The 26,046-nt window shown below is 47.8% G+C and overlaps 1 protein-coding gene across 2 annotated transcripts in view; it reads left to right on the top strand.

The window, feature by feature from the left end:
* The window catches only part of KCNIP3 (potassium voltage-gated channel interacting protein 3), an 871,673-nt gene that overhangs the window by 622,327 nt on the left and 223,300 nt on the right, over positions 1–26,046 (top strand). For both annotated transcript variants that reach the window (XM_069214430.1, XM_069214429.1), the window contains exon 4: positions 731–800. In XM_069214430.1, coding sequence (XP_069070531.1) covers positions 731–800 — 70 coding nt within the window. The remainder of the gene's footprint in view (positions 1–730; positions 801–26,046) is intronic.

Below are 26,046 nucleotides of genomic sequence, written 5' to 3'. Positions count from 1 at the left end.
AGAATTGGTAAAATTAGTCACTAGCCTGCAGTGACAATTTTAAAAGCAGAGAGAGCATAAATACTGAGGTTCTGGTTAGCAGAGCCTCAGTGATACAGTTAGGCACCACACAGGGAACACATACAGGGCACACCTTATGAACACTGGGGTCCTGGCTAGCAGAATCCCAGTGACACAGGCAAAAACAACATACATACAGGTAAAAAATGGGGGTAACATGCCAGGCAAGATGGTACTTTCCTACAGGTGGCATTTACCAGTGTGGGAAATGGGCGTCCTTGGTAAATGTGATATAGTGTGGTTAGTGGGTGCTCTGGCAGAGGATGGGTAACTCCCCTAACTCCTCTGGAACAGGGGGTACTTAAGGACAGAAATGATTGTATAGGAAACAGGATGTTCAGGGACTGAAAATGCACACATTGTCAGCGGGATACTCAGCGCTTTTGAGATGTGGTGAAGGTATTGTACTCCACCAGTATGGAAATGGGGTCTCTGCGGAGGCATAGTATGAAGATGACACCAGTTGGTCTGGACAAATTGTTCCCTGGGCTGAAGAGGTGGTGCTGTGCCTACTAATGATGTGAAGTGAGGTTCTCTCTGGAAGGGGACAGATCCTTCTAGTGTGGGACAGGGGTTCTCTAATTATGATGACAGTCACTCAAACACCATGGTGAATGTTGAAGGGCGAAGGTCATAGTCTAAACCATGCACTTTGATTTCTGTTTTTCAGGAGTGTCCCAGCGGGCTGGTGGATGAAGAAACATTTAAGTTAATATATTCTCAGTTTTTCCCACAAGGAGGTGAGTGTTGTAGGAGTTCTTAGATAGATATTGAATCCCTTTTCACCGAATGGTTCAGATTCAACACACTTAATCTGGATGTGAAAATGTTGAAGGTGTATGTGTGAGGAGTGTGTATGCTGGTTGTATCCAGGATGGTGTAGACTTTGTGCACATACTAGATTGTGGTACTAAGGAGTATCAGTCTCTTGCGCTTTAGGAACAGCTGGATATGAACACATCTTCTGCCATGGGAGATGTGGAAAGAGGCCCTAGAAAACCTTTGGCTGTCAAAACGTCAGGTCGTATCAATGATACCTGCTAGTTCTGTGGTGCCCCTAATTTAACCAACATGATGGGACCCCACTTTTGTATACCCCATTCCCAGTGTCTTTGCTCAATTTCTTTTTAGAGTGCCACCGGCCATAACATCTTCGATTTATTTAATGGCTACATGTGCAGTGGTTGCTTTTGGCACACTGTTTAGTATTCAAAAGCAATACGGAGTCTTTGTATGTACTGCTCATGGGCATGTGGTGTATGAGAAGATCAACTGTCCCAGTGAAATCGATACCACATTCCTATATCAAAATCATAGAAAAATGAATGGTGGTAGGTATAGAAACCCAGTGAGAAGTCTACAAGTTGCACAGGAACGCACTTTGAAAAGATCCCAGCTGTTTATAAGATTTTTTTCCAAAAATGTGTCTAAGCTAAATTAAACATTTTAAAAACCCTGCAAAGTCAATGCGCACGTGGCCTTTACTTGGTAGGTTCCGAATTCCCTCCTGCAAATAAAGTAAACTATAATTCACTTAGTTTAATCAACATCCGAGGTCTCCATTACATAAAGTTTCTCTTTTGACATCAGCACACAGATTATGCAGCAGGGGTGGACCAAATTATGCAACCGGACTGACTATACAGCAAGAAAAGGCAAATTATGCATAGCACTTTTTTTTAATAGTATCACTTCGTTATTTTTATTCATGTCAACACAGTTAAGGAATCATCTAATTAGCGCCATTTTAATACCCAACCGCTTCAATAAGCAACTGAAAGGTGGCCAGTCATGCATTGTGAAGAGCCTTCTACAGCGTGATAACGCGTGTTGCTGCATTTGTAGTAAATTTTAATCAGTTTGATCCAGAAACAATTTCTTTGTTACAATCTGCAGATTATGCAGCAGATGAAGTGCTATGTGGCAAACGCGGCAAATCCATAATTTAGCATAAATCGTCATGGCCACAGAATTGCATAATTCGAGTGGCCTTTCTGATACCTCGGGCATGTCGCAAGCATTTAAGGAAAGTGGACATATACCTCTTTCACAGTACTTGGTAGGTTCGACAGTAGCAAAGTACCCTCTTTTTGGCATGGTTACCCCCACTTTTTGGCTGCAATCTGTGTGTTTGTAACTGTGTTCACTGAGATCCTGCTACCCAGGACCCCAGTGACTGTGCTCTCTCCCTTTAAATTTGGTTGCCCCTGACTATGTACACCCATGATTGGCATACTGGTGCCTCCATGTAAGCCCCTAGTATATGGTACCCAGGGCATTGGGGCACCAGGGGTCCCCATGGGCTGCAGCATGTATTATGCCACCCATGGGAGCCCATGCAAAATGTGTCTGAAGGCCTGCCGTTGCAGTTTGCGTGAAAAGGTGCATGCACCCTTTCACTACAGGTCATTGCACCAGGTCACTGTAAGTCACCCCTATGGCAGGCCCTCCTAGCCCAGAGGGCAGGGTGCAAGTACCTCTGTGTGAGGGCACCTCTGCATGAGCAGAGGTCACCCTACAAACTCCAGCTCCCTGGACTTCCTGAGTGCGGAGAAGCCATTTTACTTGTGCACTGGACATAGGTTACTACCTATGTCCAGCTACATAATGGTAATCTAGAACCTAGGCATGTTTGGTATCAAACATGTCGGAATCATACCCCAATACTCTTGCCAGTATTGGTTGTATGATTCAATGCACTCTGGTGGCTCCTTAGAGGACCCTCCAGTATTGCTCATGCCAGTTTGCAGGATTTTACCGGGCAGCCACCACTGCTGCCATCCTGTGGACAGGTTTCTGCCCTCCTGCTGCTTGAGCAGCTCAAGCTCAGGAAAGCAGAACAAAGGATTTCCTTTGGGAGAGGGAGGCAATACCCTCCCCCTTTGGAAATAGGTGTTACATTGCTTGGGAGGGGTAGCCTCCCCAAGCCACTGGTATGCTTTGAAGGGCACATTTGGTGCCCTCCTTGCATAAACCAGTTTGCACCAGTCCAGGGGCCCCCAGTCCCTGCTCTGGCATGAAACGGGACAATGGAAAAGGGAGTTGCTACTCCACTGTCCATCACCACCCCAGGGGTGGTGCCAAGAGCTCCTCCAGGTGGCCAGTTGATTCTGCCATCTTGAATCCAAGGTGGGCAGAGGCCTCTGGGAGCATCTGAGTGGCCAGGTCAGGCAGGTGACGTCACATCCCCCTCCTGATAGGTGGTCACCATGCTAGGTGACCATTCACCCTTTTAGGGTTATTTAGGGTCTCTCTCTTGGCTGGGTCTTCAGATTCGACATGCAGGATTCTTGCAGGAGTCCTCTACAATGTTTAGTTCAACTTCTGGGCACTGGAACCGCAACTGAACTTCACAGGAACCTACAATCTGCAGCTCCAGTGACAACTTCACTCTGCAACATTGTTTCTATGGCTCCTTCCAGCAACTGAAACATTTCCCCGCCTGTGCATCCTCTTAGGGCAGTATGTCTTCAGTCTACACCAAGAACGAAGAAGAAATCTCCCTTGGAGTGAAGGAGTCACTCCCCTGCATCCTCAGGCACCAACTGCAACGACGACCGGCTGCGTGGGTTCCCTGTCTTGCAACTCTGCATGGATCCTGCAACACAGGTGGTGGTCTTGAGTGGTCTCCTTGTTCCCCTCTGCCAGCTGTCCAACTTTGGAGGTGGTGAGTCCTTACCTGTCCTTGCAGGACAGTACCCCTGTGCACTGTCACTCTTGGAGCTACCAAGTCTTGCTGGCTCTCCTTCCATGGGATCTTCAGGCTCTGTGTAGCCCCGGCCTCCAGCACTCTCCAATGCAACGCAAAATTTCCTGCTTGCTGCTCCAGTGATGTGGAACTCATTTCCAGGTTTGCTGAGTGGGTCTCACTGTGACTCCTATGTCTGCTGCTTGTGAGTTGCCTGTGAGGGCTGCATCCTCAACTTCAGGCTCTCCTCGCTGCTGAGTGTCGCCTGGGACTCCCCTCCTTGGGTTGAGTCCCCTCGGACCTTCCTGGTCCCCAGCAGCTCTGCAACTCTTCACCTCTGACTCTTGCCTTTGCCAAGGTTTGTTGGTGGTTTTTCCACATCACTGACGGACTGCAACTTTTCCAACATGGGACATCAACTGCATCACTTCTGGAACTCTTCTTCTGCTCCTGTGCTGCATAGCCGACTCCTGGTTTTCACTGTCGACCTAGTCCTGCAACTCCAGAAGGGTGGGTAGTGGCTACTGCCCCAATCGGACGCTGCAACTGGAACTGGACATGGTCCCCTTCATTTGCAGGTCCTCTTCTGTCTGGATCCATCTTCTGTTTCTTCCAGTCTTGCTTGGGTCTTGTACAGTCCTTTTACAAAGTTTCTCTGTGGGTTTGGGAAAAACCACCTCTTCTCTCTCTTGGCTGCTGTGGGCACTCTGGTACTTACCTTTTGAGATTCCTAGTTCCTCCAGCTCCCCTCTACAGATTCCACTTACCCCGGTGGGGGTCTGACTTTCTGTAAGGAAATGCCTCCTTGGCATGGTTACCCCCAGACTTTTTGCCTTTGCTGATGCCAAGTTATGATTTGAAAGTGTGCTGAGGCCTGCTAACCAGGCCCCAGCACCAGTGTTCTTTCCCTAACCTGTACCTTTGTTTCCACAATTGGCACACCCTGGCATCCAGGTAAGTCCCTTGTAACTGGTACCAGGGAAGGTCTCTAAGGGCTTCAGCATGTCTTATGCCACCCTGGGGACCCCTCACTCAGCACAGACCCACTGCTTGCCAGCTTGTGTGTGCTAGTGGGGATAAAACTACTAAGTCGACATGGCACTCCCCTCAGGGTGCCATGCCAACCTCACACTGCCTATAGGTATAGATAAGTCACCCCTCTAGCAGGCCTTACAGTCCTAAAGCAGGGTGCACTATACCATAGGTGAGGGCATAAGTGCATGAGCAGTATGCCCCTACAGTGTCTAAACAAAACCTTAGACATTGTGCAGGGTAGCCATAAGAGTATATGGTCTGGGAGTCTGTCATGCACGAACTCCACAGCACCATAATGGCTACACTGAAAACTGTGAAGTTTGGTATCAAACTTCTCAGCACAATAAATGCACACTGATGCCAGTGTACATTTTATTGTAACATACACCCCAGAGGGCGTCTTATAGATGCCCTCTGAAACCGTAACCGACTACCAGTGTGGGCTGACTAGTTTTAGCAGCCTGCCACTCTCCAGACATGTTGCTGGCCACATGGGGAGAGTGCCTTTGTCACTCTGTGGCTAGTAACAAAGCCTGTACTGGGTGGAGGTGCCTCTCACCTCCCCCTGCAGGAACTGTAACACCTGGTGGTGAGCCTCAAAGGCTCACCCCCTTTGTTACAGCACCACAGGGCACTCCAGCTAGTGGAGTTGCCCGCCCCCTCCAGCCACGGCCCCACCTTTGGCGGCAAGACCGGAGGAGATAATGAGAAAAACAAGGAGGAGTCACTGTCCAGTCAGGACAGCCCCTAAGGTGTCCTGAGCTGAGGTGACTCTGACTTTTAGAAATCCTCCATCTGGCAGATAGAGGATTCCCCCAATAGGGATAGGAATGTGCCTCCCTCCCCTCAGGGAGGAGGCACAAAGAGGGTGTAGCCACCCTCAGGGCTAGTAGTTGACCCCAGAAACCAGCTAGTAGTTGACCCCAGAAACCAGGAAATCAGATTACTGCAACCAGAACTAAGAAGAAGGACTGCTGGCCTGCAAGCCCCGCAGAGACGACAGAAGACAACAACTGCTTTGGCCCCAGCCCTACCGGCCTGTTTTGTGACTCGAAAAACTGCAACAGCGATGCATCCAACAGGGACCAGTGACCTCTGAAGCCTCAGAGGACTGCCCTGAACCTAAGGACCAAGAAACTCCTGTGAGCAGCAGCTCTGCTCAAGAAACAGCAACAATATTGCAACTTCTTGCAGTAAGAAATAGCATGCACAGAGTCCAAGGGTTCCCCTTAGAGGTAAGATAGTGGCAAAAAGAGATAATTCTAATGCTCTATTTTGTGGTAGTGTGGTCGAGCAGTAGGCTTATCAGAGGGTAGTGTTAAGCATTTGTTGTACACACACAGGCAATAAATGAGGAACACACACTCAAAGACAATTCCAGGCCAATAGGTTTTTAAATAGAAAAATATATTTTCTTAGTTTATTTTAAGAACCACAGGTTCAAGATTTACAAACAATATTTTAAATGAAAGGTATTTCACTTAGGAACTTTAGGAACTTTGAATTATCAAAATAGCATATACAGTTTTCACACAAATGGCAATAAGCTATTTTAAAACTAGACAGTGCAATTTTCAACAGTTCCTGGGGGAGGTAAGTGTTTGTTAGATTTGCAGGTAAGTAAACCACCTACAGGGTTCAAAGTTGGGTCCAAGGTAGCCCACCGTTGGGGGTTCAGAGCAACCCCAAAGTTACCACACCAGCAGCTCAGGGCCGGTCAGGTGCAGAGGTCAAAGTGGTGCCCAAAACGCATAGGCTTCAATGGAGAAGGGGGTGCCCCGGTTCCAGTCTGTCAGCAGGTAAGTACCCACGTCTTCCGAGGGCAGACCAGGGGGGTTTTGTAGGGCACCGGGGGGGACACAAGTCAGCACAGAAAGTACACCTTCAGCGGCGCGGCCGGGTGCAGTGTGCAAACAGGCGTCGGGTTCGCAATAGGATTCAATGGGAGACCAAGGGGTCACTTCAGCGATGCAGGCAGGCAAGGGGGGGGCTCCTCGGGGTAGCCACCACCTGGGCAAGGGAGAGGGCCACCTGGGGGTCGCTCCTGCACTGGAGGTCGGATCCTTCAGGTCCTGGGGGCTGCGGGTGCATTGTCTTTACCAGGCGTCGGATCTTTGAAGCAGGCAGTCGCGGTCACGGAGAGCCTCGGGATTCCCTCTGCAGGCGTCGCTGTGGAGGCTCAGGGGGGGGTCAACTCTGGCTACTCACGGTCTCGCAGTCGCCGGGGAGTCCTCCCTGGGGTGTTTGTTCTCCACAAGTCGAGCCGGGGGCATCGGGTGCAGAGTGCAAAGTCTCACGCTTCCGGCAGGAAACGTGTGTTGTTCCAAAGTTGCTTCTTTGTTGCAAAGTTGCAGTCTTTCTGGAACAGTGCCGCTGTCCTCGGGAGTTCTTGGTCCTTCTAGATGCAGGGTAGTCCTCTGAGGCTTCAGAGGTCGCTGGACCCTGTGGAACGTGTCGCTGGAGCAGTGTCTTTAGAAGTGGGGAGACAGGCCGGTAGAGCTGGGGCCAAAGCAGTTGGTGTCTCCTTCTTCTCTGCAGGTTTTCAGCTCAGCAGTCCTTCTTCTTCTTAGGTTGCAGGAATCTATCTTGCTGTGTTCTGGGAGCCCCTAAATACTCGATTTAGGGGTGTGTTTAGGTCTGGGGGGTTAGTAGCCAATGGCTACTGTCCTGGAGGGTGGCTACACTCTCTTTGTGCCTCCTCCCTGAGGGGAGAGGGGCACATCCCTAATCCTATTGGGGGAATCCTCCAAACTTAAGATGGAGGATTTCTAAAGGCAGGGGTCACCTCAGCTCAGGGCACCTTAGGGGCTGTCTTGACTGGTGGATGACTCCTCCTTGTTTTTCTAATTATCTCCTCTAGCCTTGCCGCCTAAAGTGGGGGCAGTGGTCAGAGGGGCAGGCATCTCCACTAGCTGGGATGCCCTGTGGCACTGTAACAAAGGGGGTGAGCCTTTGAAGCTCACCGCCAGGTGATACAGTTCCTGCAGGGGGAGGTGAGAAGCACCTCCACCCAATACAGGCTTTGTTCCTGGCGACAGAGTGACAAAGGCACTCTCCCCATGTGGCCAGCAACTCGTCTGGTTGTGGCAGGCTGGCAGAAACTGGTCAGCCTAACACTAGAAGTCGGATTGGTATTCAGAGGGGATCTCTAAGATGCCCTCTGGGTGCATTTTACAATAAATTCCATACTGGCATCAGTGTGCATTTATTGTGCCAAGAAGTTTGATACCAAACTTCCCAGATTTCCGTGTAGCCATTATGGAACTGTGGAGTTCATGTTTGACAAACTCCCAGACCATATACTCTTATGGCTACCCTGCACTTACAATGTCTAAGGTTTGGCTTAGACACTGTAGGGGCATAGTGCTCATGCACATATGCCCTCCCCTGTGGTATAGTGCACCCTGCGTAAGGGCTGTAAGGCCTGCTAGAGGGTTGACTTACCTATGCCACAGGCAGTGTGAGGTTGGCATGGCACTCAGAGGGGAGTGCCGTGTTGACTTAGTCATTTTCTCCCCACCAGCACACACAAGCTGAGAGGCAGTGTGCATGTGCTGAGTGAGGGATCCCCAGGTTGGCATAAGACATGCTGCAGCCCTTAGAGACCGTCCCTGGCATCAAGGCTCTTGGTACCAGGGGTACCATTTACGAGGGACTTATCTGAGTGCCAGGGCTGTGCCAATTGTGGAAGCAAAGGTACAGTTTAGGGAAAGAACACTGGTGCTAGGGCCTGGTTAGCAGGGTCTCATCACACTTTCAATCATAACTTGGCATCAGCAAAAGACAAAAAGTCATGGGGTAACCATGCCAAGGAGGCATTTCCTTACAACTATGTAATAGGGTCGATGTCATGGAAAGCGCTCGACTTCTGCCAGGTGCGATCACGCTTGAAAAAAGATAAAAAGTAGTCCACAAACCGGACGGAAAACAGTGAGCCTCCCATGTTTTCAGTACTTGGTCACTGCGCTCGAGGAGGGCTAACCACCGGAAAAGGCATGACGTATGCATGCCTTCCACTAATGAAAGCTAGCAGATTTTAACAGGCGAGCCCACGAACCAATGAAAAACACTGACGTGACATGGACGGGGCTCCGAGCCCTTTTCTAACTCCTAAAGCATCTCACAAGTGCATGCGACACAGACTCGACCCTAAAAATCAGGAGAAATGAAAACATTTCTTCTCATTATGCCTTTGTAAGGTTTTGGCATTGCTCCAGTTTACGTGATGTTTTAAATCTGGTAGAGCGTCAAAATCCATAGGTGTTGCATGGGAACACCCACAGCAACGCCCATGGAACGCTTCCTTGAGACAGAGTAAGGCAAAGCAACGGATTTTGTTGCTTTGACTTACTCCATATCTATGAGGCCATTCAAAGCCGCTTAGGGATGTTGTGCGTTGCCTCATAGGTATGCCTGAGAGGCTTCTGCCGCCGCAGCGTCAAGAAAAGTGAATGCTCTGGTGGTACAAGCCTCTCAAAAAATCTGCCCCAAAATATTCTGTAAGTTTTTTTTTTTTTTTTTTTTTTTAGGCCTTTCAGTCAGGTAGCTACTTATGAAATAACAGGCAGCTTAAAGGAAAAATAAATAAAAGAAAGTGTTTACTTATTGGGAAATGCACCGTAGTGCATTATGAAACCTCTATTAGTTAATACACTGCAGAGGTCTACACTTAACCAGACAGCCACAGAATTAAATCTTGGTTGGTGCAGTGGAGAATAGTGACTTGTGTATTTTTAGTGCCTCGAGGTCACAGCCTTTGACAGAAAGTCCTGTAAATATGTAAGTCATTACTTTATATTTGCATTATACACTGTATAAGATAGTCCACAACAAAATGCACAAAAAAGGTTTAAGATAAAATGGTGTTTCCAAAATGTAGATTTAAGTAATACCAGACGATATGGAAGACATTTTTTAACAACTTTCCCTTCGACACCTCCTCAGGGATAGTAAGCACTATGTATATACAATCAAAAGCACCCACCCCAGTTGTTACCCCTCAAAAACAACAAATCTTTGTCATCACAAAGCTTTGAGTGATTCGATCAAATAAAGCCAGAACCTCCTCCAAAGAATCCTTTACATTTGTATATTTTTCCATTTGCCGATCAACTTGTACCTCGCATTTGCATTTCATTTAGGAAGCACGCCCCCTGGCACAAAGGATTCTTTAGCTGTCTGCGCAGCTTTATTTCACAGCACAGGAGACTATCAACAAAAGTTCAGCTGAAGCATTTTAACGATCAGCTGGGGAAATGCACGACCCCCTTTCCAACACTCCCAAGGCCCCCTGGGGGTTGTGACCCACAGATTGAAGACCTCTTCCCTAGGGTCACTATTGTTTACTGTAATTTCACTGTTTTCTGATGGATACACCTACCTGTGGATTCCTCACCAAAAGAATTCTCCCCTCGCGCCAGCCTCAACGGAAATTTCTTCTAGCTCTGCATGTCGACGATGACGTCACAATCGACCGACTCCACGCGACGCCGTATGACGTCATCCAGTCAATAAGAAGCCTTCGTCGACGTGCAGACGTCAGTTCCCTTTTTTCCGTGCCCGAGTAACGGTTAATTCTTCGAGGCTCACAGGGAGCTACTGTTCCAACGACGGTTACAATGTCGCAGCCAAGGAAATCCGGCTTTAAACCATTTAACCAGTGCGGGCGTCGGATGTCGGTTACCGACCCCCATGAGAATTGCCTCTGGTGCCTTAGCTCCGACCATGAGGTCGAGTCATGCGGCTCTCGTCAGCGCATGAACCCTAAGGCACTTAAAGAGAGGGAGGCGAAATTGTTCTTGGCTCTATCCAAGAAAAAGGAGAGGCGTCATCGGAGGTAGTCTTCTTCGAGATCCTCGAGATCTCATCACCATCATAGTGACTCTCGGCGCCGTCACGGATCTCGCGCCGATCGAGCAAGGGACAGTCTAGATCAAGATCGGCTTCCCCGTCAGCTCGGCGCCGTCCGACGTGGGAGGTTAGCCCGACCGTCACCCCTCCGCCTCCTACAACCCCGACATCACCCGGGTCGGTCTTTGAGGTCGAGCCTCCCCAGAGGCCAGAAGGTTCTCCTGGCCAGGAGTTACCTGGACCTTCTACGGCATCTATGCCGGCGCCGGTGCAGCAGCAATACCCGGCTTTCCCGACTCCGGGAACGGACCCTGCGGCGTTCTTAAACGCCATGTTTAACATTTTTACTTCCATGGCGCCGGGTGGAAGTCATGCAGGTCCGTCTGGCCCTTTGGCCTTTAATTTGGGCGTGCCGGCGTCTTATAAATCGAAGCCCTTCACCCCATTTTTATCTGCTGCACCTGAAGCGGCGCCGATGCCCTTGACGTCGCCCAGACCGACTACACCTGCTATGGCGCCGTTGGATTCGCCTCAGATCTGATCGACAGTTAAGCATCCTGTGGAGCCGGAGGGTCCGGCTTCGGACGGATCCGAGGTTCGGCGAAGACGGAGATCTTCGGCGTCGGCCAACACCTTATCGACGCCGGGTCTGGAGTCAAGGCTTAAATCAAGACGTCTGGCTCTGCGACTATTGGAGGAGGAAGAGTATGCAAGACAGCACCTGGAGGAAGGTGAAGTTTTGGAGCCCTCTGGTGACTTCCAGGGTCTGGATACAGCTAGTGGCTTGGACACTTCCCCGGAGTGGGATCTAGCTTCCCCTGGAGAGATCACTGAGGAAGCAGCTTCATTCCACGCTGTTATTCGGAAGGCTGCAGACTTTTTAGATCTTCCCCTCCCTACTGCGGAAGTCAAAAGAAATTTGTTAACAGAGGTTTGGCACCCGGCTTCTGCTTCTGCTGAGCCTCTTTTGCCTTTTAATGAGGCGCTGCTGGACCCCATTAAGGACATCTGGATGAAACCTGTGTCCACCGCTGCTGTCAACAGGGCGGTGGCTCATCGCTATCGGGCGGCGCCTGGTGATCCGGTGTTTCTCTCGAGACAACCAACACCGGAGAGTCTAGTGGTGCAAGCCTCATGTTCATCCAGATCCTCTCCTGGCTCGTTTCCCGGAACACCTTCGGACAGGGAATCAAAGAAGATGGACCATACTGCAAAAAAGACCTTTTCATCTTGCAGTATGGCCTTAAAGTCATCCAATGCGACCTGCATACTGGGGCGTTACATCCATGCCCTTATGGAGGAAGCGAAGGGCCACCCTAATTTGTCCCAGGAGATGTTGCAGCTTCTGGCGGATGCTCAAGCGGCAGCGACTCAGGTGATCCAGTCGGGATTGGATACTTCAGACTCGGTGGCTAGAGCTATGGGCACGACCATAGTTTCTAGGAGACAGTCTTGGCTACGGTCAACTGGCTTCTCGTCTGACGTGCAGGCAACTCTTCCCGATCTTCCCTTTGATGGCGAGAAGCTCTTCGGCACAAAGGCGGACTCTGCCCTGGAACATTTTATGGAGAGCAGAGCTACTGCAAGATCTTTGGGACTCCAGTCTTCTGCTTCATCCTCCTTTAGAGGTTTTCTGAGGTTTAAAGGATTTGGACGTGGCTCTTCCTTTCGTGGAAGATTGCAAGGACCACAACAATCTGCTTCTATCCTGCCATACAGATCTTTCAGGGGCAGGGGCAGAGTCCGTACGAGAGGAACCACCTTGCAGCACTCTGCCTCTTCCTCTTCCTCGGGAGGGATGCAGCAAGGAAAGCAGCCGTAGTCCTCCTCCACTCCCTGTCCACTTGTCTCCGGTAGGGGGGAGACTTGCTCATTTTCTTCCGATGTGGGAGGTTATAACATCGGACTCCTGGGTCATCGATATTGTGAAGAAGGGGTACGCTCTTCCCTTTCGGGAATTCCCTCCTCACTTCCCTCCCCGCCCATCCTTCTGTTCGGAAGACCATCTTCTCCTATTACAGCAGGAAGTATGGTCCCTATTGGCTAAAGGTGCGATAGAGTTGGTTCCCTAGCAAGAGAGGGGTCAGGGCTGTTATTCAAGATACTTCCTGATTCCCAAAAAGGATGGTCGGTTGAGACCGATTTTGGACTTGAGGGTTTTGAATTGGTTCCTCAAACAGGAAAAGTTCAAAATGCTGACCCTGTCACAGGTTCTTTTGGCGTTGAACGAAGGAGACTGGATGGTGTCGGTCGATTTGCAGGACACGTATTTTCATATTCCGATCCTCAAATTGCACAGGAAGTATCTCCGCTTTGTGGTGGGATCACAACATTATCAGTTAGCGGTCCTCCCGTTTGGTCTTACTTCAGCGCCTCAAGTCTTCACAAAGGTGATGGCGGTGGTAGCGGCAGAGCTCAGGAGAAGGGGGATAGCGGTATTTCCCTACCTGGACAATTGGTTGATCAAAGCCAAGACTCCAGAGCTCGTGCGGCGCCATCTCCAGTCGACAACTCAATTGTTGTACAACCTGGGTTTTTCAGTCATTGTACCCAAATCTCACCTGGAACCCTCTCAACGCCTCCTGTTCATAGGGGCAGTATTGGACACGACATTGAATCGGGCCTTTCCTCCACCCCAGAGGGTCCAGGACATTCAGGCGTTGATTCCAATGTTTCAAAATGGAGCAGTAGTTCCAGTCCTCAAGGTCCTTCGTCTGCTCGGTCTGTTTGCTTCTTGCATACTGTTGGTCACTCATGCACGCTGGCACATGAGGGCTCTTCAGTGGTGCGTCCGCAGGCAGTGGTTTCAACACAAAGGGGATCTCGAGGAGTCGATAAAGATCTCCAGAGACACTGCAGTGGATCTTCAATGGTGGGCAGCGGTCAACAACCTGTCACAAGGAAGGCCGTTCTCGCTACCCCCACCAGTGGCCTCAGTGGTAACGGATGCTTCCACTTTAGGGTGGGGAGCTCATCTGGGGGACCTGGAGGTCAAAGGTCGTTGGTCTCCAGTGGAACAAAGGTTTCACATCAATCTGTTGGAATTACGGGCGATACGTCTGGCTCTCAAGGCTTTCCTCTCTTCCCTTCGCGGTCAGTCGGTTCAAGTCCTGACGGACAACACTACCGCAATGTGGTATATAAACAAGCAGGGAAGAGTGGGGTTGTACCTTCTCCGCAGAGAAGCTCTTCGGCTCTGGTCCTGGGTTCAGGACCATCAGATTTGCTTGGTAGCAAACCATTTGGCCGGAGTTCTGAACGTGCATGCGGACGATCTCAGCGCATTTCTTCATCCAGATCTGGTCCTTTACATCTTGAAGAGGTGGGGATATCCACAGATAGATCTGTTTGCCACTCGGGAGAACGTGCACTGCCCGTCATTCTGCAGCCTCCAGTATCTGATGCAAGGAGCTTTAGGGGACACGTTTCAGATGTCCTGGAAGGGTCAGTTGCTTTACGCATTTCCCCCCATACCCTTAATTCCTCAGGTTCTGAGGAAGATCTGCCAAGACCAGGCCCAAGTCATCTTAATAGCTACGGATTGGCCAAGAAGGGTGTGGTATTCGGACCTCCTCCAACTCTCTCTGTGCCCTCCGCTCCGTCTCCCTTACAGGGCAGACCTCCTCTCGCAGTTGCAGGGGCAGATTCTACACCCCCACCTCCAGAGCCTGCACCTACATGCCTGGAGATTGAACGGGCAATCTGAGTGCTTTTTCTCTCCCACCTGAGGTGGTGGAAGTTATATTATCGGCCAGGCGACATTCCACCAAATCTATCTATGCAAGCAGGTGGGCTAAATTTGTGATTTGGTGTGGAGAGAATCAAATTGATCCCTTGCGTGCCCACTTATCTGATATACTGTTGTTTGCTTTATCCTTGGCACAGAGGGGTTGTGCAGTTGCCACTGTTAAGGGTTATTTATCCGCCCTGTCGGCTTTTCTGTTCCTTCCAGACCAACCCTCTTTGTTTAAGTCGCCTATTGTGTTGAGGTTCATTAAGGGTCTCACTAATAAGTTTCCGCCCACCCCATTTGTTATGCCACAGTGGGATCTTATCTCAGTATTGACATTTCTTATGGGTTCACCGTTTGAACCAATGCATTTTTGTCCATTGAGACTTTTGGTTTTAAGGACTGTTTTTCTGGTTGCCATAACATCGGCTAGAAGGGTGAGTGAGCTCAAGGCTCTTAGTGTAGAATCCCCATATACTTCCTTTTACAGGGACAAAGTGTTGTTAAGGACCAAGGCGGCTTTCCTTCTGAAGGTTGTTACACCTTTTCATTTAGGACAGTCTATCACTCTCTCTTCCTTCTATCCTCCACCTCATCCATCCAAGGAGGAAGAGAGGCTCCACCGACTTGATCCAAAAAGAGCGTTGAGCTTCTTCGTCGACAGGACGAGGGAGTTCAGACAAGACGATCAGCACTTCGTCGGTTACGTGGGGAAGAGGAGAGGCAAAGCTGTCCACAAGAGAACGCTTTCCAGGTGGGTCATTCTTTGCATTAAGTTATGTTATTCTTTAGCAAAGAAGGAACCTCCTGTGGAGCTACGTGCCCATTCTACCAGGGCTAAGGCGGCTTCCTCGGCCTTAGCTAGAGGTGTTCCTGTGGTTGACAACTGCAAGGCGGCAACTTGGGCATCCCTCCACACTTTTGGCAAGCATTATTGTTTGGACTCTGAAGTTAGGAGGAATGGCCATTTTGCACGCTCAGTGCTACAGAATTTCTTGGTTTGACCATTCAGGCACCCACCTCCGGTGGCGGTACTGCTTTGAGACTCTATTCTTTAGGTGAGAAATCCACAGGTCGTTGTATCCATCAGAAGAACAAGTTACTTACCGTCGGTAACGCCTTTTCTGGTGGATACACTAGCTACCTGTGCATTCCTTACAGTCCCACCCGCCTCCCCGTTGCCTGACTGGTCTTACTACGAATTCCTTGGGTGAGTGCCCGTATATTGTACTTATGTATATACTGAGGCAATAATTTATATATATGTATATAGTTGTTTCTATATATATATATATATAAAAAAAAAGAGAGAGACAAAGCATGAGTATATATGTATATATTTATGCACATATTTCGTATTGTTAATTTCTTTTGGTTATGTATCATATTAGTGAAATGAATTTTTGGTATATAAGTTTGATTGATGTGTTCATATCACATCTGTAGTGTCAATGTTCTCCTGTTCGCCTCAAAGGCACGGACAAAATGGTGATAACTGACGTCTGCACGTCGATGAGGATTTCTTATTACCTGGATGACGTCATATGGCGTCGAGTGGGAGTCGGGCAATTGTGACGTCATGGTTGACGTTCTTTAGGTGAGGAATCCACAGGTAGCTAGTGTATCCACCAGAAAAGGCGTTACCGAAGGTAAATAACTTGTTCTTCTGTTCCTTTCATCTCCTTCCAGGTTGCTGGAATTTTTTTGGCTTTATTCCAATGCTGTGCTTGTTTACCTCTGGCTCCTAAAATAAGCTTATTTTACAAAAGAAACACCAGTCGTTTAGCTCATTGCTCACAAAAGCCTCAATATGCCCTTTCTGGTAGAATGTAGCTAAAGCTAGAGGCAATGATGTGAAACTTGCTTAGCCTGGCATCTCATCTCGAGTTTCTCTCCAGGGCCCCTCCCTGCCAGCACATTACTTATCTCCTTTACTGGGGCCATAAATCTTCTCAGGCTGCTCTGCTCCTTGAAATGCAAGGCAAGAATGCTTTCAAGACTTTTCATTCTGTTACAATAAAAATAAAATACTTTACCAGCCTTATTTTCCAATTTCTGTTCAGACATTTACACAACGCAAGGTAGTGCAGTCATCTTCTTGTCTCTCCTCAAGGGCTTGTGATTTCTGATGTCAGGAGCCACCAATGACCACCAAAACATGTCAGGAAAAGATGAAAGTATGCGATAGGGTTGACCAATTTATTTGGCAAGAAAAGTCTAGTTCTTAATTTACAATGCCAATAGCTCTAACTCAAGGAAATGTGAGACCTATTGCATTGCAAATGCTTGTTTTGTTTCTTGTTGCCTCGTTACATGTTTAGATTTCTAACTAATAAAGTTAGGAAAAAAACACTGAAATTACTGATTTACTTAAGTGTAGATGTCGCTCTCCTCTGTGAAAAGCCAAAAAGCAGCAGGCTTGGTGACTAAGCAGACTGTCTATCGATCTGGTCCAGACATCCTGCAGGAGATGTGTTCTCCATGAATCATACCAGGAGAAATTTTCAATTTGAATGCCATATCATTATGAGGGGATGTAAATTGATTTTGTTCTATTATGCATCAGGCGCCTTTATTTTTCTTTCTATTCACAGAGCAGTCAGGATTGGGCGTCACGCAGGTGCTGATTTTCAATTACATTTTTATTACAGTTTTATGTAGCGTTATTTCGAACCAAAGGTATTGGAGGGCTTTATGTGAGCACCAGTTACATGCCAGAATGTTGTTGCATTCATTTTTTAGGCACGGGCAGATTAAATAATTTGCCCAGAATCACAAATGTTGAGCCCGTGTCGAGACTCGAATCTGGTTCCCCAAGTTCCAAGTCAACAGCTCATGCTGTAATGCCATTTCTATTCCTCCAAGGAGTGGGAGAAACGTCCGAGAGAGGCAGAGAGAGCAGATCATACACTGCACTGCTTTTAGCCCCAGCATTAATAAACAAGAATTGGTAAAGCCAACAGGTCTCGCCTATACGAGAGCTATTGAATTTGTTAAGGTAAGGTCACGGTCCCTCTACAATGTGGTCAAAAGTAAAGAAAATAAAAGCGATATGACGCGGTTAGCGCTGGCCACATCACATCGTTTTTTTTCCCTTTACTTTCAGCCATGTTGCACAACAGCTGTACTGATGTACACCATGATGAAAAAGCATAGTCGAAGAAAATAGCTATTTTATAGCAAGACCCTTTTGCTTTGCCAATGGTTGTTCCACTGTAATCCTAAATAAAATTAACTGTTTTTTTGGAACTTGTCACTTGAGGGTTAAAACACCGCCCTAATGGTCGCTTAAAATCTCCATAATTGTGGAGTTTGCACATCTTAGTAGGCATGTTTTATTGCTATAACTGTGTTGAGCCTCAGCTACAGACAGCCTCAGCTCTGTGTGGGCAGGCCCATTTTTTACATTACAAAACATATACTTGAGTTCGCTTTTGGTCAGTCCTTTGCTTATGATTGGACAGTTTTGTTAGCTTTCCTCTGTATACTTGTGTTTGTCACACCCAGGAGCACCGTTTCACAGTTTGTAATTGTATAAGTTGTATCCTTCCACTGCAAGCTTTTTTTTATTTTTCAATGAGCACTCTGTTTTCTCTGCCCCATGACTCTCTTTCTCATTACCTCTCCCACTCTGCTTCATTTTAAATATATATATATATATATATATATATATATATACACGTTCGATGGCATGTGTAGCTGCAGATACACATGCTGTGCACATCCCGCCATCTGGTGATGGGCTCGGAGTGTTACAAGTTGTTTTTCTTCGAAGAAGTCTTTTCGAGTCACGAGACCGAGGGACTCCTCCCATTTTGACTCCATTGCGCATGGGCGTCGACTCCATCTTAGATTGTTTTTTTTTCCGCCATCGGGTTCGGACGTGTTCCATTTCGCTCCGTGTTTCGGGTCGGAAAGTTAGTTAGAATCTCGGAAAAATCGTCGGTATTGTTTGCGTTCGGTATCTGGTTAGTTACAACAGATCGACACCGAATTAAGAAGAGCTCCGGTGGCCCTTCGGGGTTTTCTTCCATCCCCGTCGGGGCCTGGTCGGCCCGGCCACGTGTCTCTTCAAGGCTGATGGAACGGACCCCATTCCGCTTCTGTCCAGAATGCCATAACAAGTATCCATATACAGATCAACATCTGGTCTGTAACTTGTGTTTGTTACCAGAACACAAGGAGGATACTTGTGAGGCCTGTCGAGCGTTTCGGTCCAGGAAGACACTCAGGGACCGAAGAGCAAGAAGACTGCAAATGGCGTCGGTGCCGACAGGACAAGAGCGTTTCGAGGAGGAGGAAGAAACATTCTCCACCCAGGAGTCGGACTCTGAGGAGATCGATCCCGAGGAAACGCCGAAAACCGTAAGACGTCGAAAACAAAAACTCACGAGAAAAGCGCTAAAGCCCAGGGGACGCCAGCACCAACAGGCCATGGCTTAACCCGAAAAGTAGGTGACCGTTCATCGGCACCGAAAAAGGGCGAGATACCGGCACACACCAATCTCGGGCCCGAGATAGTGGCTCAGAGAAGATTCGGAACCGAGACACCGGCACCAAAACGGGTCGGCACCGAGAGAGCACGACGCCGGAAGTAAAAAAGGTTTCGTCGGAGCCGAAAAAAGCAGCCGAAAAGGTTTCGGTACCGAAATATCCGGCCTCGGAACCGAAAACAAGTTCCTACACTGAGGAACAAGGACTGTCCACACAAATGAAGACACATAGATTTGGACAGGAATTACAGGCAATAGAGCCAGATCACACACAAAGACGGCTCTTTATTCAAAAAGATACAGGGAAGATCAGCACTCTTCCTCCCGTCAAAATGAAACGCAAGCTTGCCTTCCAAGACAAAGACAAAGACAAACAGCCACACGCAAAGGTGGCTAAACAAGTAACACCACCACCATCCCCACATCACTCTCCGCAACCATCACCGGTAGCCACTCCACCAATGATGCAATCCCCAACTCATACAGGAATGAGTCAAGATGACCCTGACGCATGGGACCTTTATGACGCACCAGTGTCAGACAATAGTCCAGAATGCTATCCAGCTAAACCATCGCCACCAGAGGATAGTACAGGCTACGCACAAGTGGTGTCAAGAGCAGCTGCATTTCATATTGTCAGCCTTCATTCAGAGCCCATTGAAGACGACTTTCTTTTTAATACACTGTCGTCCACACACAGCCAATATCAGAGTCTTCCTATGCTACCCGGAATGCTAAAACACTCCAAACAAGTGTTTGAGGAGCCTGTTAAAGGGAGAGCCATTACTCCAAGAGTAGATAAAAAATATAAACCGCCACCAACAGACCCAGTGTACATTACACAAAGCTAACACCAGACTCTGTTGTAGTGGGAGCAGCGCGCAAAAGAGCCAACTCTCATACTTCAGGAGATGCACCACCTCCAGATAAAGAAAGTCGAAAATTCGATGCTGCAGGCAAAAGGGTGGCGGCACAGGCAGCAAACCAGTGGCGTATTGCAAATTCGCAAGCTTTGCTAGCCAGATATGATAGGGCCCATTGGGATGAGATGCAACACCTTATTGAACATTTACCCAAGGAGTTCCAAAAGAGAGCGCAGCAAGTAGTAGAAGAAGGACAGGGTGTCTCAAATAATCAGATACGGTCAGCAATGGATGCTGCAGACACAGCTGCTAGAACTGTCAACACAGCTGTAACAATAAGGAGACATGCATGGCTGCGTACATCAGGATTTAAACCAGAGATACAGCAAGCTGTGCTGAATATGCCATTCAACGGACAGCAGTTGTTTGGGCCGGATGTGGACACTGCGATCGAAAAACTTAAAAAAGACACTGACACGGCCAAAGCCATGGGTGCACTCTACTCCCCACAGAGCAGAGGCACATTTCGAAAGACACAATTTCGAGGGGGGTTTCGAGGGCAAACCACAGAAGCCACAGCCTCACAAACAAAGCCCACTTACCAGAGCCAGTATCAGCGGGGAGGTTTTCGGGGACAATATAGAGGGGGACAATTTCAAAGGAACAGAGGAAAGTTCCAAAGTCCCAAAACTCCTCCAAACAAACAGTGACTTCAAGGTCACAAATCCCCAACACATAACACCTGTGGGGGGGAGACTAACCAAGTTTTACAAACATTGGGAGGAAATAACAACAGACACTTGGGTCTTAGCAATTATCCAGCATGGTTATTGCATAGAATTTATCAAATTCCCTCCAAACATTCCACTGAAAACACACAATGGCCCTCATTCTGACCTTGGCGGTCGGCGGAGAGGCGGCGGTCGGACCGCGAACAGACCGGCGGTCGGAAAAATGGCATTCTGACCGCGGCGGTCACCGCCGCGATCGACCGCCACTTCCCCACTCCGACCGCCACGGCGGTCATGACCGCCGGGCTGGAGTTTGCGCACTCCGGCCCGGCGGTCGTCCCAAGACCGCCAACGGTATCATGACCCTGCCTACCGCCGCGGTTTCTGGCAGTCGGGAACCGCCATGCGAACCATGGCGGTAAGCACTATCGGGGCCAGGGAATTCCTTCCCTGGCACTGATAGGGGTCTCCCCCACCCCCCACTACCCACCGAGTCCTCCCCCCACACCCTCCACCCCCCTGCCACCCCCCAGAGGTGGTACGAACCCCCTCCCCACCCCCACCCCGACATGCACATACATGCACCCCGACATGCACACACCCCCAACATGCACATATACACACCCCCTACACACACATACACAACGGGGACACATACCCGCACACATACATACAGACATGCGCACCTGCCGAACAGCACACATTACCCATAGACACAGCAGCACCCCCCGCCCGCATACACGCACTCACACACCCCCTCTACACACTCACACGCACACCCCCATGCACGCCCACATCACACAACACCCCCCCTCCCCCTCCCCTCACTTACCTTGTGCGTTGGTCCTCCGGGAGGCGACGGGAGCCATGGGGAGGTGACCGCCAACAGAACACCGCCAACAGAAGACCGCCACACAGATATGTGGGTCGTAATTCTGTGGGCGGTGTTCTTCTGGCGTGGCGCTGGAGGTTGACCAGTCTCCACTTTTCCACCGACCGCCAGTGTGGCTGCTGGCGGTTTCCCGGAGGAACGCTCCCAGCGGTCGGAATGCGCACAGCGGCATACCGCCGCGGTCGGCGGTCTTCACCGCGGCGGTAACTCGGCGGTCTCGCGAAAAGACCGCCAAGGTCAGAATGAGGGCCAATATGTCAAAACAACATATAAATCTTCTAGGACTAGAAGTTCAAGCATTGCTCCAAAAAGAAGCAATAGAGTTAGTACCAAAACAAGAACTAAACACAGGAGTTTACTCACTGTACTTTCTGATACCCAAAAAAGACTAAACTCTAAGACCCATACTAGATCTCAGAATAGTAAATACATACATCAAATCAGACCATTTTCACATGGTTACATTACAAGAAGTAATCCCACTGCTGCAACAACAAGACTACATGACAACACTGGATCTAAAGGAGGCATATTTCCATATACCAATACATCCTTCACACAAGAAGTACCTAAGGTTTGTATTCCAAGGGATACATTACCAATTCAAAGTGTTGCCATTCGGAATAACAACTGCGCCAAGAGTTTTTACAAAATGTCTAGCAGTAGTAGCTGCACATATCAGAAGGCAGCAAATACATGTGTTCCCGTACCTAGACGATTGGTTAATCAAAACCAACACGCAAAAACAGTGTTCACAACACACAAATTACGTCATACAAACCCTACACAAACTAGGTTTCTCAATCAATTACTCAAAGTCACACCTTCTGCCGTGTCAAACACAGCAATACCTAGTAGCAACAATCAACACAGTAAAAGGAATTGCCACTCCAAGTCCACAAAGAGTCCAAACATTCCAAAATGTCATACAAGCCATGTATCCAAACCAAAAGATACAGGTCAAATTAGTAATGAAACTCCTAGGCATGATGTCCTCATGCATAGCCATTGTCCCAAACGCAAGGTTGCACATGCGGCCCTTACAACAGTGCTTAGATTCAAAGTGGTCACAGGCACAGGGTCAACTTCTAGATCTGGTGTTGATAGACCGCCAAACATACATCTCGCTTCAATGGTGGAACAGTATAAATTTAAACCAAGGGCGGCCTTTTCAAGACCCAGTGCCACAATGCGTAATAACGACAGATGCATCCATGACAGGGTGGGGAGCACACCTCAATCAGCACAGCATCCAAGGTCAATGGGACATTCACCAAAAACAGTTTAATATAAACCACTTAGAACTGTTAGCGGTAATTCTAGCTCTGAAAGCATTTCAACCCATAATAACCCACAAATACACTCTTGTCAAAACAGACAACATGACAACAATGTATTACCTAAACAAACAGGGAGGAACACACTCGACACAGTTGTGTCTCCTAACACAAAAAATATGGCATTGGGCGATTCACAACCACATTCGCCTAATAGCACAATTTAGTCCAGGGATTCAGAATCAGTTAGCAGACAATCTCTCTCGGGATCACCAACAGATCCACAAATGGGAAATTCACCCCCAAATACTGAACACTTACTTCAGAATGTGGGGAACGCCACAAATAGATCTATTTGCAACAAAAGAAAACTCAAAATGCCAAAACTTCGCATCCAGGTACCCACAACATCAGTCTCAGGGCAATGCACTATGGATGAACTGGTCAAGAATATTTGCGTACGCTTTTCCCCCTCTCCCACTTCTTCCATATCTAGTAAACAAGTTGAGTCAAAACAAACTCAAACTCATACTAATAGCACCAACATGGGCAAGGCAACCTTGGTACACAACACTACTAGACCTTTCAGTAGTACCTCATATCAAACTGACAAACAGACCAGATCTGTTAACACAACACAAACAACAGATCAGACATCCAAATCCAGCATCGCTGAATCTAGCAATTTGGCTCCTGAAATCCTAGAATTCGGGCACTTAGACCTCACACAGGAATGTATGGAGGTCATAAAACAGGCTAGAAAACCTACCACTAGACACTTATGCAAATAAGAGGAAAAGATTTGTTTATTACTGCCATAATAATCAAATTCAACCTTTACACGCATCTGCAAAAGAAATAGTAGGATACTTACTACATTTGCAAAAATCTAACCTAGCTTTCTCTTCCATTAAAATACATCTTACGGCAATTTCTGCTTACCTACAAATTACGCACTCAATTTCATTGTTTAGGATACCAGTCATAAAGGCGTTTATGGAAGGCCTAAAGAGAATTATACCACCAAGAACACCACCAGTTCCTTCATGGAACCTCAACATTGTCCTAACATGACTCATGGGTCCACCTTTTGAGCCCATGCACTCTTGTGAAATGCAATACTTAACGTGGAAAGTTGCATTTTTAATTGCCATCACATCTCTAAGAAGAGTGAGTGAAATTCAAGCATTTACCATTCAAGAACCATTTATTCAAATACACAAAAATAAAGTTGTTCTACGGACCAATCCTAAATTTTTACCAAAAGTAATCTCACCGTTCCACTTAAATCAAACGGTAGAATTACCAGTGTTCTTCCCACAGCCAGATTCTGTAGCCGAAAGAGCACTACATACATTAGACATCAAAAGAGCACTAATGTACTACATCGACAGAACAAAACTAATTCGAAAGACAAAACAACTATTTGTCGCCTTTCAAAAACCTCATACAGGAAATCCAATTTCAAAACAAGGCATTGCTAGATGGATAGTTAAGTGCATTCAAACCTGCTATCTTAAAGCTAAAAGAGAACTGCCTATTACACCAAAGGCACACTCAACCAGAAAGAAAGGTGCTACCATGGCCTTTCTAGGAAATATTCCAATGAACGAAATATGTAAGGCAGCAACATGGTCTACGCCTCATACATTTACCAAGCACTACTGTGTAGATGTGCTAACAACACAGCTTGACCTACTGTTGCTTGTTGTGCAAAGAACATTATTTCAAACTACTTCAACTCCTACAGGCTGAACCACCGCTTTTGGGGAGATAACTGCTTACTAGTCTATGCACAGCATGTGTATCTGCAGCTACACATGCCATCGAACGGAAAATGTCACTTACCCAGTGTACATCTGTTTGTGGCATTAGTCGCTGCAGATTCACATGCGCCCACCCGCCTCCCCGGGAGCCTGTAGCCGTTTAAAAGTAGATCTTAAACATTTGTACATTTGTAAATATATTACTTAAAACTTTATTATGTACATACGCATTCACTCCATTGCATGGGCACTATTACTAGCATACACAACTCCTACCTCACCCTCTGCGGGCAAAACAATCTAAGATGGAGTCGACGCCCATGCGCAATGGAGTCAAAATGGGAGGAGTCCCTCGGTCTCGTGACTCGAAAAGACTTCTTCGAAGAAAAACAACTTGTAACACTCCGAGCCCAACACCAGATGGCGGGATGTGCACAGCATGTGAATCTGCAGCGACTAATGCCAGGAACAGATGTAAACTGGGTAAGTGACATTTTCCATATATATATATATATATATTTTTTATTTATTTTTTTGCTTTTTAATTAGGGCCTGGTAGCTGCAAAGTGATACTGGGCCACACTTTCCTTTTTGAACTGGTGTGCACCTGGTTTTGACTTTTTTAATTTTTATATTTAACATTCTAATTTGACAATCTGCCAAGTTAGAACTATAAATTATAAAATGGTCATGATGTATGCACCTCCGCGTATCATGACACAGAGGCTCATGTGTCAGGTTGCATGCATGCACATCGGTGGCCACAAAGGAATGGATTTTCTTAAGTCAAAAACCTGTTGCAATATTCCTGGCCATGCGTATGCACGTGTCTTGACACATGCAATCACATGTAAATGCTAAAAACATTGCCAAGACCGACAGCTCAACCAACTGGCTTTGCCAATGGTTGTTCATTTCGCTTTCACATTATCACTATTTTCAAACAGACCCTTCTAGCTAGGTGACTAATTTGGTACTATTAGCATACCTGATGTCATTATCACACTGTCTCCACTGAATGGATCGAGAACATCGACACACCTTGCCTAAGACCTGTCTGCAGTCCTTCAATTCATGCATGAATATTTCTTAACACAAAACAAGTAAAACATCAAATACAGAACATTGGCAGGCCAAAATATCTTTAGGCCATTATTTCTGATGGATACACCTACCTGTGGATTCCTCACCTAAAGAATTCTCCCCTCACGCCAGCCTCGACGGAAATTTCTTCTAGCTCTGCATGTCGACGATGACGTCACAATCGCCCGACTCCACGCGATGCCACATGACGTCATCCAGGCAATAAGAAGCTCTCGTCGACGTGCAGACGTCATTTCCCTTTTTTCCGTGCCCGAATAACGGTTAATTCTTCGAGGCTCACAGGGAGCTACTGTTTCCAACGACGGTTACGATGTCGCAGCCTAGAAAATCCGGCTTCAAACCTTGTAGCCAGTGCGGGGGTCGGATGTCGGTTACCGACCCCCACGAAAACTGCCTCTGGTGCCTTAGTTCCGACCATGAGGTCGAGTCATGTGGTTCATGTCAACGCATGAACCCTAAGGCACTTAAGGAGAGGGAGGCGAAATTGTTCTTGGCTCGGTCCAAGAAGAAGAAGGAGAGGCGTCATAGGAGGGAGTCTTCGTTGAGATCCTCGAAGT

The sequence above is a fragment of the Pleurodeles waltl genome, chromosome 11, assembly GCF_031143425.1.
Source record: "Pleurodeles waltl isolate 20211129_DDA chromosome 11, aPleWal1.hap1.20221129, whole genome shotgun sequence".
Classification (NCBI taxonomy): Eukaryota; Metazoa; Chordata; class Amphibia; order Caudata; family Salamandridae; genus Pleurodeles; species Pleurodeles waltl.
This window is presented reverse-complemented; position numbering and strand designations above follow the sequence as displayed.